An 18665-nucleotide genomic window follows, 5' to 3' on the forward strand; every position below is an offset into this window, starting at 1 on the left:
CTGTGGATCCTAGCAAGATAAAGGCGGTGTCTAAGTGGGAAGCACCAAAGAATGTGGCTAAGATCAGGAGTTTCTTGGGTTTGGCAGGGTACTATCGTCGGTTCGTGAAAGACTTTTCTAAGATCGCCAGACGTATGACCACGTTGATGAGGAAAGATAATAGGTTTCGATGGGATGAAAGTAGTGAGACGGCGTTCCAAACATTAATGGAGCGTTTGACCACAGCTCCAGTCTAAGCTTTACCTGAGGGGAGTGAGAACTTTGAGGTGTATACAGATGTCTCAAAGAATGGGTTGGGTTGTGTGTTGATGCAGAACGGGAAAGTCATTGCCTATGCTTCTAGGCAATTGAAGCCTTATGAGGAGAACTATCCGATGCATGATCTAGAGTTGGGTGCAGTTGTGTTTGCTCTCAAGATTTGGAGGCACTATCTTTATGGGGTGACCTTTAAGGTGTTTTCTGATCACAAGAGTTTAAAGTACATCTTTACTCAAAAGGAGCTGAATATGAGACAGAGGAGGTGGATGGAGATTATCGGGGATTATGACATGGATATCATATACCATGAAGGAAAGGCAAATGTGGTTGATAATGTGTTGAGCAGGAAGAGTGTGCATTCTCTATGCACAGCTATGTCTTTGATGAGGTTGAGAGATGAGGTAGGTAAGATGGGGATACATGTGATTCAAAAATGGGATGCTAGGGGAGACTTGACAGTGGAGTCTAGTCTTTATGATGATATTCGCAGGAAGAAGGCTCTTGATTCTAAGATTCAGGAGTGGAGGGCTGGAGTAGAGAAAGGGACAGTGTCTCGGTTCTCTATTCATTCTGATAGGAGTGTTCGGTTTGATGGGAGATGGTGTGTGCATAAGGATGACGAGTTAAAAAGGGTAATCATGATAGAGGCTCATTGCACACCGTATTCAGTGTATCCGGGTGGTGACAAGCTTTATAGAGATCTGAAGAAGACTTTTTGGTGGCCTGGGATGAAAAGGGAGACAGCTAAGTTTGTGGTTAGATGTTTGACATGTCAGAGAGTTAAAGGGGGCAGCGACGACCACAAGGTAAGATTAAGTCTCTTGAGGTATCTGAGTGGAAATGGGAGTCTATCTCCATGGATTTCATAGTGGGTTTATCAAGGAGCCAACAAGGTAATAACATGATATGGGTGATAGTTGACCGTCTGACTAAGTCAGCTCACTTTATCCCAATGAAAGATACATTGAGTAAGGTGCAGTTGGCAAATGGTTACAGGAAGCATGTGGTGAGGTTACATGGGGTGCCAAAGGACATTGTGTCAGATCGGGATGCTAGGTTTATTTCTCGGTTTTGGCAAAAGTTGCAGGAGTTGATGGGAACTACCTTGAAGATGAGTACTGTGTTTCATACTGCAACAGATGGACAGACTGAGAGAACTATCAAGACTTTGGAAGATATGTTGAGGGCTTGTGTGATGGAGTTTGGTGGTAGTTGGGAAGATAGGTTGGATTTGATCGAGTTTTCTAACAACAACAGCTACCATACGAGTATTGGGATGGCTCCGTTTGAGGCTTTGTCTGGGAGGAGGTGTAGGAGTCCGATTTGCTGGGATGATAGTGCTGAGGCAATGGTTTTAGGACCATAGATGGTACAGGAGATGATAGAACAAGTAAAAGTGATTCGACAAAAGATGAAAGCGGCCCATGATCGACAAATGAGCTATGCGGACTTACATCGTCCGGACATCAAGTTTCAAGTTAGGGATAAGGTTCTTTTGAAAGTGTCACCTATGCAAGGGGTTATGCGGTTTGGTAAGAAAGGGAAGTTAAGCCAAAAGTTCATTGGTCCGTAGGAGATTTTCGATCGTGTGGGAGAGGTTGCTTATCGGTTAGCTTTGCCCCCAGCTTTGGATCGTGTACATAATGTGTTTCATGTGTCTCAATTACGGAAGTATGTAAGTGACCCTTCCCATGTGTTAGAGGTGGAAAACATCGAGTTGGACGAATCCTTGTCTTATCTAGAGGTGCCAAAACAGATTCTTGATCGCAAGGTTCGCAAAACTAGGTCCGCGGAAACGGTGTTGCTTAAGGTTTTATGGTCTAATCACGATGTTGAGGAAGCAACTTGGGAGGCGGAAGAGGTTATGAAGGAGCGGTATCCGTCTCTTTTTTATCAGGTATGTGTGGTTACGGGGACGTAACTGCAGTGTCAAACCCCAGGCCTGACACAAAAGACTTAATCTTTGCCTAGACAAGAGTTTCCTGAATTGTTCAGGAATGCAACAGACTTAAGAATATAATTAAAAATACCAAATGGCCTACTAAAATCATGAAATTTGGTGACGAGCTAGTTAACTGGTTAAACTAACTCTGAGTAAAAGTCCAGGAATTTTGAGACACTCTAAGTATTTTTAGTTGAATAAAGAAGACAGGCTGACAGGAAGAATCAGACTGCTTGACACAGGAATGTTATTTGATGACTGAGAAGGAACCAAAGGATATAATTATCAACTTAAATCCCACATAATACTCACAGGGAAACAAGCTAACAATTTGGACAACTTTACAAGGAAATTATCACAGCCTAGCACAGATAAAAACCAACTCAAGTTAACAGCAAGACCACACAACCCACAGTCTGAGAACAGGATTGAATGAAACTTACCCACAGACTTTGTTCAACACCTACAGTCTAAGCACAAGATGTTAACAGGCCTGACTCTTAACTACAGACTAAGCACAAGTTATAGAGATTTAAAATTGAGAGAAAACTCAGGTTTAATATTCATCAAAAGCTGCCTCAATGCAGTTGGAGGAGAGGTCCTTATATAGGCCTTCCTCTTGGAGTTCTGGTACAAAGTTTAACCTAGTAATCTCATCCAAGGGCCAGGATTCGTTCTTAGGACATAATTAAAGTACTGGAAATATTTTACAATGATGACAAAATGATTTAAAAGAAACTGCAAGAAAACAACAGAAATCCTGCACTGATAGTGACATGCTGCTTTCTAGGCTGCAGTGTTGCTTTGGCTGGGAGTGTAAGGACGAATGGGTGCAGTGGGGGTCTTGACTTTGGCTCTGAGGTGGTATATAAAATATGGAGGGACAAGCAAAAGTTTTTCAGCAACAGCTCCTTCTTTGTTTATCCCGAAATGGCAATTTACTTTATGCTTTATGTCCCTTTCAGCAGCTTGACTTTCAGTTGGATTTTCTCTTGATTGCAGGGTGAATTAGGCCTGGCTCCTTAGGACTTTTCTGATCTTAGTTAGTCAATGTTTCAGCTGGCCAGGGTGGCAGCTGGTGGTTGAGCTTGTGCTGATACCTGAGACTTCTCAAAGTAGGCAGGACAGGGGTTGTGGACAGGGTAGTATGATTGGAATTACTGCCTGCTTTGCGATCGGTGTTGCCACGATCCCGGCTCTGCTGCTGCAGCCTCCCCTGGTTGAACAGGGCTTGTCCTCAAGCCTGTAGCCTCCTCATCATCTGAATCATAGTAAGGACTGAGATCTCCCACATTGAAAGTACCATGTACTCTATAATCACCTGGTAAATCCACCTTGTAGGCATTTGATCCAATCTTTTCAACAATTTCAAATGGGCCATCAGCTCTTGGCATTAACTTGTTCTTTCTCCTGGCTGGGAACCTTTCTTTCCTTAGATGAATCCAGACCAGATCACCTAGCATGAATTCCTTCTTCCTTTGAGGGACCTTGGACTGCTTCCTGTACCTTTCATTGGCTCTTTCAATTTGTTTCTTGACTGATTCATGAAGTTTTAGCATTTGTTCAGCTCTGGCCTTAGCATCAAGGTTCATCTCCTCTCTTGGAACACTGGATAAATCTAAGGGCATGAGTAGATTAACCCCATAGACTATCTCAAATGGACTATGACCAGTTGCAGCTGATGGTGCCCTGTTGAATGCAAATTCAGCTTGTGACAGTTTCAAATCCCAATCCCTCAAGGACTTGCTGACTATGCATCTCAGGATCCTGCCCAATTTTTTGTTGGTGACTTCAGTTTGTCCATCAGTCTGAGGGTGGTGAGATGTACTGAACAACAGCCTTGTTTTCAGAAGCCTCCACAGGGTTTTCCAAAAATGACTCATGAACTTGGTGTCCCTGTCAGACACTATGGTCTTTGGCACTCCATGTAACTTCACAATTTCCTGTAAATAGAGCTCAGCAATACTGGCAGCATCCTCAGTCATCTTGCATGCCACAAAATGAGCCATCTTGCTGAACCTATCAACAACTACCATCACAGAATCCTTGCCCCTCTGAGTCCTGGGTAAGGCAACAACAAAATCCATGCTTACATCTTCCCATGGCTTATCAGGCACTGGTAGAGGAGTGTAAGGACCAGCCTGGAACGAGCTTTTGGCCTGCTGACACACTGAACACCTCCTGAGAATAATCTGGACATCTCCCATCATCCTGGGCCAATAGAACTGATCCTGAAGGATGTCCAAGGTCTTTTGGACTCCAAAGTGACCTCCTAAGCCTCCTGAGTGAACTTCCCTTATTAGTAGATCCCTGTAAGATCCTCTAGGCACACACAGCTTGTTGTCTTGGAATAAAAACCCTTCCTGCAAGAGATACCTGCTCCCTGGAACCCTTTGTCCTTCAGTCTGAGTTATCCATTCTTCAGAAAAATAAGGATCTTCCTTGTACATCTCTTTCATAAATTCAAACCCAAGGACCTTGTTTCCCATGACTGATAGTAAGGTGTGTCTCCTTGACAAAGCATCTGCTACCACATTTTGTTTTCCCTCCTTGTACTTGCTGGAAAAAGTGAATGATTGCAAGAACTCCACCCACTTAGCATGCCTGTGGCTTAATTTGTGTTGACCATTGATATATTTCAGTGCCTCATGGTTTGAATGTAACACAAATGGTTTGGGCTTCAGATAATGATTCCAGTGCATCAGGATTCTGATGATAGCATAAAACTCTTTGTCATAGGTAGAGTATTTCAGTTTAGCTCCATTTAGCTTCTCACTGAAATAGGCTACTGGTTTCTGAGCCTGAATTAAAACTGCTCCTATGCCAACTCCACTGGCATCACATTCTACTTCAAACAGCTGATCAAAATCTGGCAGCTTCAGGATAGGGGTTTCACACATCAACTTCTTAATTCTTTCAAAGGACTGTTGAGCATTGTCAGTCCATTGAAACTCTCCCTTCTTCATGCACTCAGTGATTGGTGCTACAACTGAGCTGAAGTTTTTAATGAATCTTCTGTAAAAGGAAGCCAATCCATGGAATCCCCTAACTTCTGTGATTGTTTTAGGGACTGGCCAGGACTGGATTGCTAAGATTTTCTCCTGGTCTACTGATATACCCCTTCCAGAGACAATGTATCCTAGAAAGGTCACCTCTTCAACCATGAAGGTGCACTTTTCCAACTTGCCAAACAGTTTCTGCTCCCTGAGAATCTTAAAAATCACTTCAAGATGCCTGAGATGTTCTCCTCTCTTTGCTGCTGTACACCGATATGTCATCAAAGTACACTACAGCAAATTGGCCTAAGCATGGCCTCAACACTTCAGTCATCAACCTCATGAAAGTGCTGGGTGCATTTGAGAGGCCAAATGGCATCACAAGCCACTCATATAACCCATGCTTTGTTTTGAAGGCAGTCTTCCATTCATCTCCCTCCCTGATTCTCACCTGATGGTATCCTTGCCTGAGATCAATCTTGGAAAAAAATCTGGCACCACTCAACTCATCAAGCATGTCATCCAACCTTGGAATTGGGAATCTATACTTGACAGTAATATTGTTGATGGCTCTACTGTCAGTACACATTCTCCATGTTCCATCTTTCTTAGGAACAAGCAATGCAGGGACTGCACAAGGACTTAGAGACTCCCTGACAAAGCCCTTGCTCATAAGCTCCTCAATTTGGTGTTGTAACTCCTTGGTGGCTGCTGGATCACTCCTGTAAGCGGTCTATTAGGCAAGACAAAGACACACAGTACAAGATCAATATGGTGCTCAATTCCCCTCAAGGGTGGCAGTCCACTAGGTAGTTCTTTTGGAAAGACATCCTTGAACTTATGGATCAAAGGTTCAATTTCTACAGGCAACTCTGAACCTTCTCTTTTAATCACTTCCTTGGACAGTAGGATGAACATAGGTTGTTCTTGTTTCATTTCCTGAATCATGGCAGCCTCAGATAAGAACAGTATACCACTGATCTCTTCTGGCATGTTTGGGCTCCCATAGTTTCTTTGATTTGGTGGTAAGGGGGTCAGGGTGACCTTCTTACCTTCATGCTTGAAGCTGTAAACATTCTCCTTTCCCTGGTGAGTTGTATTCCTGTCAAATTCCCATGGCCTCCCTAATAGCAGGTGGCAAGCATCCATGGGCACAACATCACACAGTACCTCATCCTTGTATACCTTTCCAATAGAGAATGGGATCAGGCATTGTTTGTCAACCTTAACCTCTGCTCCCTTGTTTAACCATCTGAGTTTGTAAGGATTTGGGTGATCCTGGGTCACCATATTTAGCTTGTTGACCATGGTGATGGAGGCCACATTGGTACAGCTCCCTCCATCTATGATCAAGTTACAAACCCTTCCCTGAACTGTGCATCTACTCCTGAAGATCAGGGATCTCTGGTCAGCTTCTAAGGGTCCTTGTTGTGAATGCATAACTCTCCATAAGACCAAGTTGTGCCCTGTGTCAGGGTGAGCTACAACCTGATCTTGGCCTGATTCCTCCTCAGCTTCCATTTCCTCCAACACTAGGCTCTCATCCTCCTCATACTCAACCAATCCTTCCCTTTCCCACTCTTCTACTTCCATTGTTGTCAGTGCCCTCTTAGAAGGACAATCCTTCCTGAAATGGCCATATCCCTGACATTGAAAGCACTTGATCTTTCCCTCAGTCACTGGTGGGTTGGTTTTCTGGTTCATGGGGGCTTTCCCTTTGTCTAGTGTAGGTGGTGCAGCTGGTTTGGGTGTACTACCAATCCTGACACCAGTAAAAGGCCTGAATAAAGGTCTAGTGGTAGTTTTAGGCACTGCAGGCTTAGCCTTTCCCATTTTTTCAACTCTTAAAGACAGGTTAACCACATCATCATAAGACCACAGGGGTTGCATCCTAACCTTTGTAGCAATATTCTTATCAAGACCCTCCAGAAACCTAGCAATCCTTTGCTCGGGTTTTCATTAACCTCACATTGCGGGTCAACTGCTCAAACTCCCTCAGGTAGGTCTCAACTGGTCTCTCATCTTGCCTAAGTTTGGACAGTTTAATAAAGAGATCTTGAGTGTAATCCTTAGTGACAAATTTACTCAACATCTTTTTCTTAAGCTTAGACCAAGACCTAAGTGGTTCTTTTCCTTCCCTAATCCTTTGGTGTTTCAGGTTATCATACCAAAGAGAAGCATATCCCTTTAGTTTCAAGACAGCAACTTTAAAGGCCTTAACATCAGTGTAACCTTTATACTCAAAAATTTTCTCAACATCCCTAATCCATTCTAACAAATCATCAGGATTTAGGCTACCAGAAAATTCAGGGATTTCTACCTTTAAATGCTTGTCTGTGTGCTCAGAACCTCCTCTTGTGTTCGATGCTCTCCTCGGAATCGACTCATACCCGGGTGGTGGTTGTCCTCTCCCTGCTCCCATAAAGAAGCCTCTGCCTCTACCTCTTCCTCTTGGAGGTGGCTGTCTCCTAGGATCATGGTTTGGAAACCTCTCCATCACTACATGAATAGCATTGAGTAGTGTGTCCACATTTCCTGCAAGGGTTTCCATTCTGGACTCAATACCAGCAAGTCTCTCTTCACTCATGGTTGTTTTTTTGTGTTTTTGTTGTAGGTAGGGATAATGAACTCACAGTTTCTCTCAACCCAAAACTAACACAAAGGTGGAATTGTGTTAAACCTTGCTCTGATAACCAATTTGCAGTGTCAAACCCCGGGCACGACACAAAAGACTTAATCTTTGCCTAGACAAGAGTTTCTGAATTGTTCAGAATGCAATGCAGACTTAAGAATATAATTAAAAATACCAAATGGCCTACTAAAATCATGAAATTTGGTGACGAGCTAGTTAACTGGTTAAACTAACTCTGAGTAAAAGTCCAGGAATTTTGAGACACTCTAAGTATTTTTAGTTGAATAAAGAAGACAGATGACAGAAGAATCGGTCGCTTGACACAGAATGTTATTTGATGACTGAGAAGGAACCAAAGGATATAATTATCAACTTAAATCCCACAGAATACTCACAGGGAAACAAGCTAACAATTTGGACAACTTGACAAGGAAATTATCACAGCCTAGCACAGATAAAAACCAACTCAAGTTAACAAAGAAGACCACACACCCACGATCGAGAACAGGATTGAATGAAACTTACCCACGAGACTTTGTTCAACACCTACGTCTAAGCACAAGATGTTAAAAGGCCCGACTCTTAACTACAGACTAAGCACAAGTTATAGAGATTTAAAATTGAGAGAAAACTCAGGTTTAATATTCATCAAAAGTCTGCCTCGTGCGGTTGGAGGAGAGGTCCTTATATAGGCCTTCCTCTTGGAGTTACGGTACAAAGTTTAACCTAGTAATCTCATCCAAGGGCCAGGATTCGTTCTTAGGACATAATTAAAGTACTGGAAATATTTTACAATGATGACAAAATGATTTAAAAGAAACTGCAAGAAAACAACAACAAAATCCCGCATGATAGTGACATGCGCTTTCTAGGTGCAAAGGTGTTGCTTTGGGCAGGAGTGTAAGGACGAATGGGTGCGGTGGGGTCTTGACTTTGGCTCTGAGGTGGTATATAAAATATGGAGAGACAAGCAAAAGTTTTTCAAAGAATAACTCCTTCTTTGTTTATCCCGAAATGGCAATTTACTTTATGCTTTATGTCCCTTTCAAAGACTTGACTTTCGGTTGGATTTTCTCTTGATTGCAGGGTGAATTAGGCCTGGCTCCTTAGGACTTTTATGATCTTAGTTAGTCAATGTTTCAGCTGGCCAGGGTGGCAGCTGGTGGTTGAGCTTGTGCTGATACCTGAGACTTCTCAAAGTAGGCAGGGCAGGGGTTGTGGACAAGGTAGTATGATTGGAATTACTGCCTGCTTCCTGATCAGTGTTGCCCTGATCCCTGGCTCCTGCTGCAGTAACCATGTTTCTTTTAGGGGGGGTATGAGATGATCGCATAAGGTTTTGGTATGGTTTTATGTTGTTTTTGGTACAGTTAGTGGTTGTTTTGAATCGGTTTGAGTTGTGGTTGGGTTTTGTTTTTGAATTTTGTTGTGTCGTTGTGTCGTAGTTGAGTTAGTATGTTTGTTTTTTAGTGTGGGTTTGAACTTCGGGGGCGAATTTCATTTTTAAGGAGGGAAGACTGTAATACTACGGTTTTATGTGTTGTTGGGTACTCTATCGAGTAAGGCTTACTCTGTCGAGTAAGTGTGTTTTGCTTTCTGGGCAGTGTTCTGTCTGTCGGGTACTCGATCGAGTAGGGGCCACTCGATCGAGTAACTCACTTACTCGATCAAGTGCGTCGGGATTTACGGGTTTTTGGCCGGGTTTTGATAGCAACATGAGAATGATATAAAAAGTACTTTTCGTCAATTACTTTTACTTTTTACTTTATTCTAAGTTTCACAAAGAGAAAACAAAAGTTATGTAGCTTTCCTCTCTCACATTGCTATCAAATCCAAGAGCTTGATTCGTCGGATTCCAGAGTTCTTTACATCGTTGAGACCGTCGTATTGTGGGTAATATCTTAGTACATTTTTTATGTTGTTTCATTAATTTTGGTTAAACCCTAATTGGGTAATTTGGGGTTTTTGGGAGTATCATTGGTATTAGTTTGTGATTGTATGATGGTATGTTGATAGGAGGTGATTTTGTAGAGGAGCGTTTATGATCTGTTGTTGTGTCGATTGTGGTGATTGCATTTTCAGGTAGGATTTCCTTCTCAGTTATTGTATACATAATTATTAGATGGTTGATGGTTGTTGATTGTTGGTTAATGACATTTGATTATATCGTAGTTGGTTTGGTATTGTTGATTCTGTGATTAGTTATTATTGTTTTTCTGTGGTTTGCAAGGTGCGCCCTCGGCTGAGTGGAGTCACTTGCGAGAGTGGCTTCACGCCCTTGATTCGCCTCTTGTGGAAGCCGCCACAATAGGGGATGTGCACATTAAGGAACATGGGTTTTCGCTCGGTAAAGATGAGCGGGGCTTAGGTGGGAACGGCTGCGGTCCCCCACTGGCGGTGTGGATTACTGGTTGCGGCCGTAATCTGGCAGGGCTAGACCTTCAGGCTAGCCAGGTGATTGGTGATGTGATGGTGTTGGAGAATTGTGTTTGTATATTGTTGTTGTATATCTTATATTGTGTATGCAGTAACTGACCCTGTTTAATGGTTTTAAAAACTGTGGTGATCCATTCGGGGATGGTGAGCAGTTATTGAGCAGGTATGATTTGGATGCGCGAGGGATAGCTGGGCATGAGTCACCACGAGTCATCTAGGAGTCTTCCGCTGTTGTGTCGAACATTTATTTACTTTAGTTGATTTGGTTTTTTGAGCAGTCGTATCGTATTTTACAGTTTTGAGTTTTGGCATGTAATCACTTTAAACTTATTTATTTAAAGTACGTTCTTGGATGGTCTATTTGATATACATTGCCTCGGGTAACCGAGATGGTAGCACTTTCATGCATCAGGTGGTTTTGGTAATACACCTTGGTGTATAGGGGTGTTACAATAACAAGACGAGCTCAGAGGCAGAGACCACCTCAGAAGAGGGCCAGCATCTGCTGCGTCCCTTAGAAGAGGCGCATCAGTTCATGCGACTGTTCTTGAGTTGGATTATGACTGTGAAAGTCAGACTCATTAATTGTTATCGTTGGTTGATTGTTATCGGGAATCGTCGCAAAGCAATAAAAATGAATTAAAACAAATTATTATAAGCTAGTTATTATTTACGATGTCGGAATCGGGTTTATATAAAAACTTGAAATTAGAGACGGAAATTAGAAAAACAAAAAAAAAAGGAACAGGATTAAAATCATATATCAAAGACGAATTCAAGGGACTTGATATGGACAAATCGAGCCTCCTTAATCCGTGTTCGAATTTAATGATGAAAATCCGCAAATATCGAATTATAAGGGATTTAAGTCAGAAAAGATTTCATAAAAAATAATTTTATAAAGTAAATTGGAGAAGATGAATAAAGAACAAGAAAAGACCTTCAAACGAAGCAACGATGAAGCACGAGGAAGAAAAAGAAGAGCAACAGCGGCTAAGCAGCCTCTGGAATAGACGCAACAAGTGCTGCGACTATTCAAGAAGGCACAGCTGCTGCGTTTCTTCTCGACAGTGTCCCTCTGCTGTTTTGTTGAGGAGGGTTTTAAAACATGTTTTCGAAAACGGTTTTAAGCATGCTCATGATGTAAACTCGTACATTAATTGATACAAAATAAAATACAGTAAATAAATTGGGATTTGCACCCTCAGACTTACATGTTTGACGAAGCGAGATTAACTAAGTTGTCGTATTAGTGATTGCTCGACTCGATGTAGAATGAAAGTGCCCTCTTAAGAGGATTTTGAACAAATTGATTAAGTTGATTAAAGTGTCGTGGTCAAATTGGTCGGTCATGCAAACGTGACTGGTACTCAGAATGATCTTAGCTTACGTGGTCGATTGATCAAGCACGTAGGCGTCGAAAAGCAAGAGCGCGGTCTTAGAATGCAAAGGGAGAAGAGAAGGGCGGACACTCGCGTGAAGAATATGTGAGGCGAAGGCCTCTATTTATACTAATCACACGGAGGAATTATGGAAAGGATAGAATTTGGAAAGAAATCCGGAGGAAATATGGAAACTGGAGAAAAAGCAGCCCAGGAAAAGGCGCAGCAGGAACTGCGACCTTTCCAAGAGGCGCAGTACCTGCTGCGTTTTCTCTTGGCCAGTTTCCTCCTCAGCAAGAAAGATTTCCGCGGTTGATTTTAGGAATTAGGGAAGATGTAGGCTTCCTTATTCCGCAAGATAGATATTTTCATGATAATAGATAAAATTTAGGAATATTACTCCGGAAAATTCCAGAATATTTCGATTCGGGTTTTACACGGTTTTAGAAAATGGAAACGGTTTTTTACCCGAACTCCAATTTAACTCTAATTACTGTCAAAACGACCGTATCGGCTCGTAGATGACGACCATGAGGTTGACTCGACTGTTTGAGCTATCACGTGTCGACGAACTTACGAAATGTCATAAATCGCTCCGCATTATTAGGCATGCGGCCCAATTATCACTGGGTGGTTGACGGGAGGTGTAGAAACGAGGTGTCTACACTAAGTTAATCAATACAAGACCCGTGATTTTCACGGTTATAAAACTAGTTACAAATTACAAACGGATTACATCATTAAATGTATAGCTCATTGCACTTACGTGCTACCAATAATATAAGGATACCTAATATTAGGAGCTTTCTGGAGCAAATGATGAAGGCGTTAAACTACCCTGAGAAGTTTATAGCTATGGTGATGGTTTGTGTGACCACTCCTTACTACTCCTTATCTGTCAATGGTAGTTGCTTTGGATTCTTTAAGGGCAAAAGAGGGTTAAGACAGGGAGATCCCCTCTCCCCTCTCCTCTTTACTCTTTGTATGGAGTATCTTTCTAGGATTCTGGGAGTTGTGGCACAACAAGAGGATTTTTGATATCACCCCCTTTATGGTCACATCAAGTTGAATCATATACTATTTGGAGATGAACTTCTACTCTTTTGCAATGGGAATGCGGCCTCTATAATGTGTATTTTAAGGAGTTTTGCTACTTTTTCTTCTGCCTCAAGACTGAATCTCAACAAATCTAAATCTGAAATTTACTTCAATGGGGTCCAGAATGGTACTGTTGAGAATATCATCCAGTTTTCTGGCTTTCATAGGGGTGCACTTCCTTTTAAACACCTGGGGGTGCCAATCTCTTCCAAGAAACTAACAAAGGAACAAGGCTTGAAGCTAACTGATAAGATTGTGGCCAGAATCAGGGGATATGGAGCCAGATACTTGTCATATGCAGGAAGAGTTACATTGGTTAATTCTGTTCTGAGCACATTACATTCCTATTGGGCTATTATATTCCTGATTCCCTATGGCATCATGAACAAGATAAATGCTATTTGCATGAACTACTTATGGAGTGGGAAAGCTGATTACAAAAAAGCTCCTAATATTAGGTGGGATATCTGTTGCCTTCCCAAAACTGAGGGTGGACTTGGTATTAAAGAGTCCAAGAGCTGGAATAAGGCTTTGCTAGGTAAGTATGTGTGGTGGCTTGCAAAAAAGAAAGATCATCTTTGGGTTCGTTGGGTGAGTCATGTGTATATGAAAGGCAAGAATTGGACGGATTACAAAGCACCTCTTGACAGTAGCTGGTCATGGAGGCGAATTAATTACATAATGCAACTTTTTAAGCAAGCATATACCAACAATAGATGGCATAATACTGATGTGTCTTACAATGTGGCTGATGGATATGATTGGCTTAGAAATCGGCAGTCTAAGGTGCAATGGAGATACCTGTGCTGGAATTCTCTCAATGTGCCTAAATGTGCATTTATCTACTGGGCTATTATGCATTCTAAGCTATTGACCAAAGACAGACTTTTGAGGATGGGGGTACCAGTTACAGTTGATTGTGAGATTTGTGGAGTGCAGCTTGAAACTCATCAGCATTTGTTTATTGAGTGTGCTTTTACTCAGACTTGCAGCACTATTCTTCAGCAGAGGTTGAGAGTCAGAATTAGATTGCAGGACCTGGTTGGATGGTACTCTGATGGTCGTACTGCTACTAAATTGCAGAAAAGATTTATAGGAGCATGCCATATATCTCTTATGTATGAGATTTGGAAGGTAAGAAATGAAGCTAGGGTGCATGGTTATGTAAGGAGCCCGAGTACTATTGTGGAACATGTACTGGGAAGCATCAAAAGTAGGTGCTTAAAGAAGAACTATAGCACTCTCAGCAGGAAGGATCAGACCTAGATCAATACTCTGTAATTGTGTTGTCGGTTTTTTCTTGTTTGTAGAATATGATACGTGCATTTTATATAGTCTTTTTAAGCCTCTTATGCACGTATTTCTATGCGATTCTCGTAGTTTTATATTACGAAATGCCCCGAATAGTCTACTTTGGTTCGTTTGGCTTTAATTGCAGGAATGGATCTGAAAGTAGCGGAATCATGCCTTTTCATTGCCCCTTTAGCTTGCATTTATGGAGATGGAAGAATGGGAGCGGAATTACTACTGCCTCGAGAAGCCTGAAGTCGTCTTAGAAGCAATTCAACGTCCAAATGAGCTGGTGCAGTGGTAGTTGATCGATCGAGAGCTTTTGCTGACCATGTCACTTGATCGAAAACTTTTAGGTGATGAACAGTCCTCGATCGAACACCTGCTTTGTTCGATCGAGAGGTGCTTAATTGAAGGTCCTCGATCGAGTAATTCATGTACTCGATCGAGAGGTTTTGCTATGAAGTAGTTCGATCGAGAAGAATCAAATTGCTCGATCGACTACTTTTCTATCTGAATGCGAGATTTTATCGCGTGAACTTATTTATTTTATTCTCTTAGGTTGCGTGTTGTAAATAAATATCTTTCCTATATAAAGGAAAGACGTCATTAGGTTTAGGCATCTCTTTCACTCTCTCTTTTTGAACCCTTTCGTTCTATTCGACGCTACTCTCCTCTCTATACTTCCGGATCTCGTTTTGTGTAATCTTTCTTTACTCTCTCTTTTTAATTTAATTCCCTTTGCACATCTTTATACTATGTTTATTATTGGTTCATTTATTGTTATTGCTTTATTTACCAGCATGCGTGGCTAATCTTCTAATGTTAGGATTAGGGGAGCCATGATAGTGAACCAATGATGCTTTAATTGGATTAGGAGGTTTTATTGTGAGAATTGTTTTATAACAATATAACTGTAATTATTAGGTTGAATGCATGCAACTGAAGTAATTAATCCGGTTAATTTCAGACCTAGATTGGAATGAACAGACCTGCTATGAACAATAGACTACTCTAATGAGGGCGGAAGCTAAGTTAGTAGTATTTTAGGGCGGATAGCGGACCGGAAGGACCTTTCCACTACCCTTCTCACATCAGACCGACTGACCTACCTTTAGCTTATTTGTGTAATATCATAGTGAACCGACATCCTCGCATATCTCTCTCTATTTTCTCTCAATCCTTTTCACTCTTGCTATTTTAATTGCTTCTACTTCTATTGTCTTTATTTCAGTTCTTTAGTGTAGTCAAAACAACTCAAACCCCCACTTTGTGACCGTAGACAGACTAGATAACAAGTAGATAGTGATCGCCTCCCTGTGGATACGATACCCGACTTACCTCTACTGCATTAGTTAGAGCCGGTTGCTTTTATTTTTTATAGGGTTGTGACAGCCTCATCAGAATGTATATGGACGGTTGTAAAACTCTGATTATTCTTTGATTCAATATACTTAACTTTCCCCCAAAAAAAAATAATAATATAAGATCTTTCGGTTTAAAGATTACTTCGTGTTAAACAGGAAATTACGTAACATCAACTTAAATTAGAAACTAGTATAGATCTCGCGCGAATGCGCGGTTTTGTAGATAAGTATATTAGAGAAAATAATAATTATACTAATATTATTTAACTCCATTTGACATTTTATTATGCAATTTACTATTAGTGATGTTTTGTATTAAGAGGTATAAATAAATGGTTCAACACTTCTAATCCATATAAGATTTCTGGTTTCTTGAAACAACTTTGTTAACTTTGTTTAAAAAAATATTACTCCCTCCAAGTTCCTATTATCTTCCCCTTTCTTTTGGGCACAAAAAATAAGAAAGGGGAAGAAATAATGGAAAGAATGAATATAATAGTGTAAGTTGTAAAGTTTATAAGAGAGAGAAAATAATAATGAATAAATAATGAATAAAGTAGTGGAAGTTGTTAATTTTTTATGAGAGAGAAAATAATAAAGAATGAATACAACTTATCGAAAAAGGAAAGAGGGAAGATAATCAAACTAGTGTGAAAAAGGAAAGAGGGAAGATAATAGGAAATTTGAGGGAGTATTATTATAGCATTATATGAATTTATATCCACCAAAAACGTAATATAACTGTTAATTAATGTCTTTAATAATACAATCAGATAAGATATGTGTTATAATATGGAGTATATACTTATGTATATATGTTAAATAAAAAAATTAACCGAAATTTAAACGTTTCACATAGTATTAAGCAAAGATAGATAATAAGTTAAAGTGTAAGGAAAAAAATAGGCCAGAATAGGTTAGAATTATAAATTTACTAAACTAAACAGTTAGGCCCAATTGTAGATATGACATAATTTAAGCCCAATTATATAGTAGTTTTCATTTAGGCGGGAAAATATTGGAGGTTTCTTATTCTTTTAGTTTAGGGGGATGAGTGAATAAACGATGAAGTTAGGGATTTGATTTTTACTCACAGCATAAGTGCGGTTAGTAGAACTAAAGAAAAAATATCGCCCTAAAGGAAATATTCACTGGCCAATCTCAAACTCAATCCTCCTTGAGCTGGCTATTTATCGGTTATTTGACCCAAGTTCTTTTCATGAACAACAATTATGTTATCATTGTTGCCTAAAAAAACAACGGTAATGATAAATACAGCCCTAAGGGCTGTATTTAAGAACTAAATTAATTCCCAAAATGGAATTAAATTAGGAATTTAAGACACAATTACGCGTAAATTGATGTCATTAATGTTTGATTTAAGGTTTTCATTCCTTTTTTGACACTTTAAATACAGCCCTTAGGACTGTATTTATCATTTTCCAAAAAACAATTATGTTATTACGTCTACAAATAGGAACATTAGACTCTCTAATTATACAAAGTATTTTTTATAGTCAAACTATGAGATATTTAATTCTAATCGGATTTTTAACTCTATCAACTCATTTCATAAAGTACTATTTTGAGTATTTTCTCCATCACGTCATTTATTTACTTATTTCATATTTTTATGTGTGTATAATTGTATATCTTTTTAAATTGAAAATGTTTTTAAAGGATAATCTAATCATTTACATAATCTATCGGAAAGTTAAAGATATACAAATAACGGATACAAAGGGAGTACTTATCAGTAATCTATCGACTAAACGAAGGACATCTACATAAATGATACTACAAGTGTAACGTAAGTGATTATATCAGGTTTGGGAAACAGTACCGTCAGGCATGACATAGAATAGTAGGGCTACCTACCTAGTGGCACAGAAGCAATAATATAACAGTAAGTCTTGCTTAAAATGGATATTATTAATCTTAAATTTAAAATAAGCTAAATATTATCACATGATAATAATAAAAACAAAATTTTTAATAAATATAAAAGTGATCTTTCGATAACTTAGGTGCTGTTTGGCCTTGCTTATGGAAAATATTTTTCCTTTTTTAAAGGAGTTTATTCACAAGTTACTTTTCCGAAAAGTTTTAGTTGTTTGGCCATACTTTTGTAAAAGCAGTTTGACACAAAATTTATATGTTTGGCCTAACTACTTTAATACAACTTTTGTTTGCTTATTTGGTTATTTATGTAAAAAGTAGAAGTAGAAGTAGTAAATATCTACTTCTCCTTTTGGGGTAAATAATCAGTTTTTGACTTCTCAAAAGCACTTATAAAACTCTCTAATTTACCATGTTTGGCCAAGTTACTGCTTTTTCAATTACAAAAGCACCTTTTAAGCTTGGTCAAACAGCACCTTAGTAAAAAACTGTCTCTCTATTTATGATACGGAGTAATAAATAGTGAATGGTATAAATTAGTAATAAGTGAAGGCCGAGTCTCCATAGAATAAGGTAGGGCAGAGCAAAAAATCCGATTATCCAAACTGATCCGATATCCGATCCGAATCTGATCCGAATGTTTGGATATTTGATCCGAAAGTTAAGTTTGGTTTGGATATCTGATCCGAAATCTTTGGTTTTGGTTTGGATATGGATATTAGAATTAAAACATTTGGATATCCGATCTGATCCGAAACTATAGTTTTTTAGTATAATTTCGAGAAAACAAAATTTTATTTGATACAACTTAATTAATGTTTAAAATATTAGAGAAATATCTAGGTGATACTTAAATTTTATGCCGAAAACATTAGAATAAGAATATTAAAGAAAATCATCATGTAAGACTATGAATATAATCGTGTTTCAAACTTAATTTTAAAGTAAATTCTAAAGTATGGATATCCGATGGATATCCGCGTCCGATCCGATTGTTTCGGAAACCCGAACATTGAATATCCGAAACATTTGGTTTGGATATTGGATATCTAACTTCAGGATTTTTAATATGGATATCCGATCCGAACTAGCACTTTGGATCAAATACCCGATCCGTACTCTGCCCTAGAATAAGGAGGCTAAAACGAATAAAATCCAACTCCGGATTATGTGTTACTTAATCTTCCTTGTCTGGTCGGTTGCTTCGACTCTCTATACTGCGTTGTCATACTTGTCAATGAGCTTAGAGTTATGACATGCCTAGCAAGTCGCCCTTTTGTGAGTTGGTGTCGGCTTTCGCAAAAACAAATAAATAATAATAATAATAAAATAGCCTTATTAGTTACGGAGTATTATAGAGTTAAA

The 18665-nt window shown here is 39.6% G+C and overlaps 1 protein-coding gene across 1 annotated transcript; it reads left to right on the forward strand.

The window, feature by feature from the left end:
- Positions 1-12774: 12774 nt before the first annotated feature.
- On the forward strand, positions 12775-14010 carry LOC141590292 (uncharacterized). Its single transcript, XM_074410893.1, has one exon. The coding sequence runs from the start codon at positions 12775-12777 to the stop codon at positions 14008-14010; it is 1236 nt and encodes a 411-aa protein (XP_074266994.1).
- Positions 14011-18665: the final 4655 nt, after the last annotated feature.

Source organism: Silene latifolia, chromosome 7 (genome assembly GCF_048544455.1).
Source record: "Silene latifolia isolate original U9 population chromosome 7, ASM4854445v1, whole genome shotgun sequence".
NCBI classification, from domain to species: Eukaryota; Viridiplantae; Streptophyta; class Magnoliopsida; order Caryophyllales; family Caryophyllaceae; genus Silene; species Silene latifolia.

Bases quoted from the DNA above. Each gene is read 5' to 3' on its own strand.
- LOC141590292 (XM_074410893.1), top strand. From the start codon at position 12,775: ATGTGTATTTTAAGGAGTTTTGCTACTTTTTCTTCTGCCTCAAGACTG.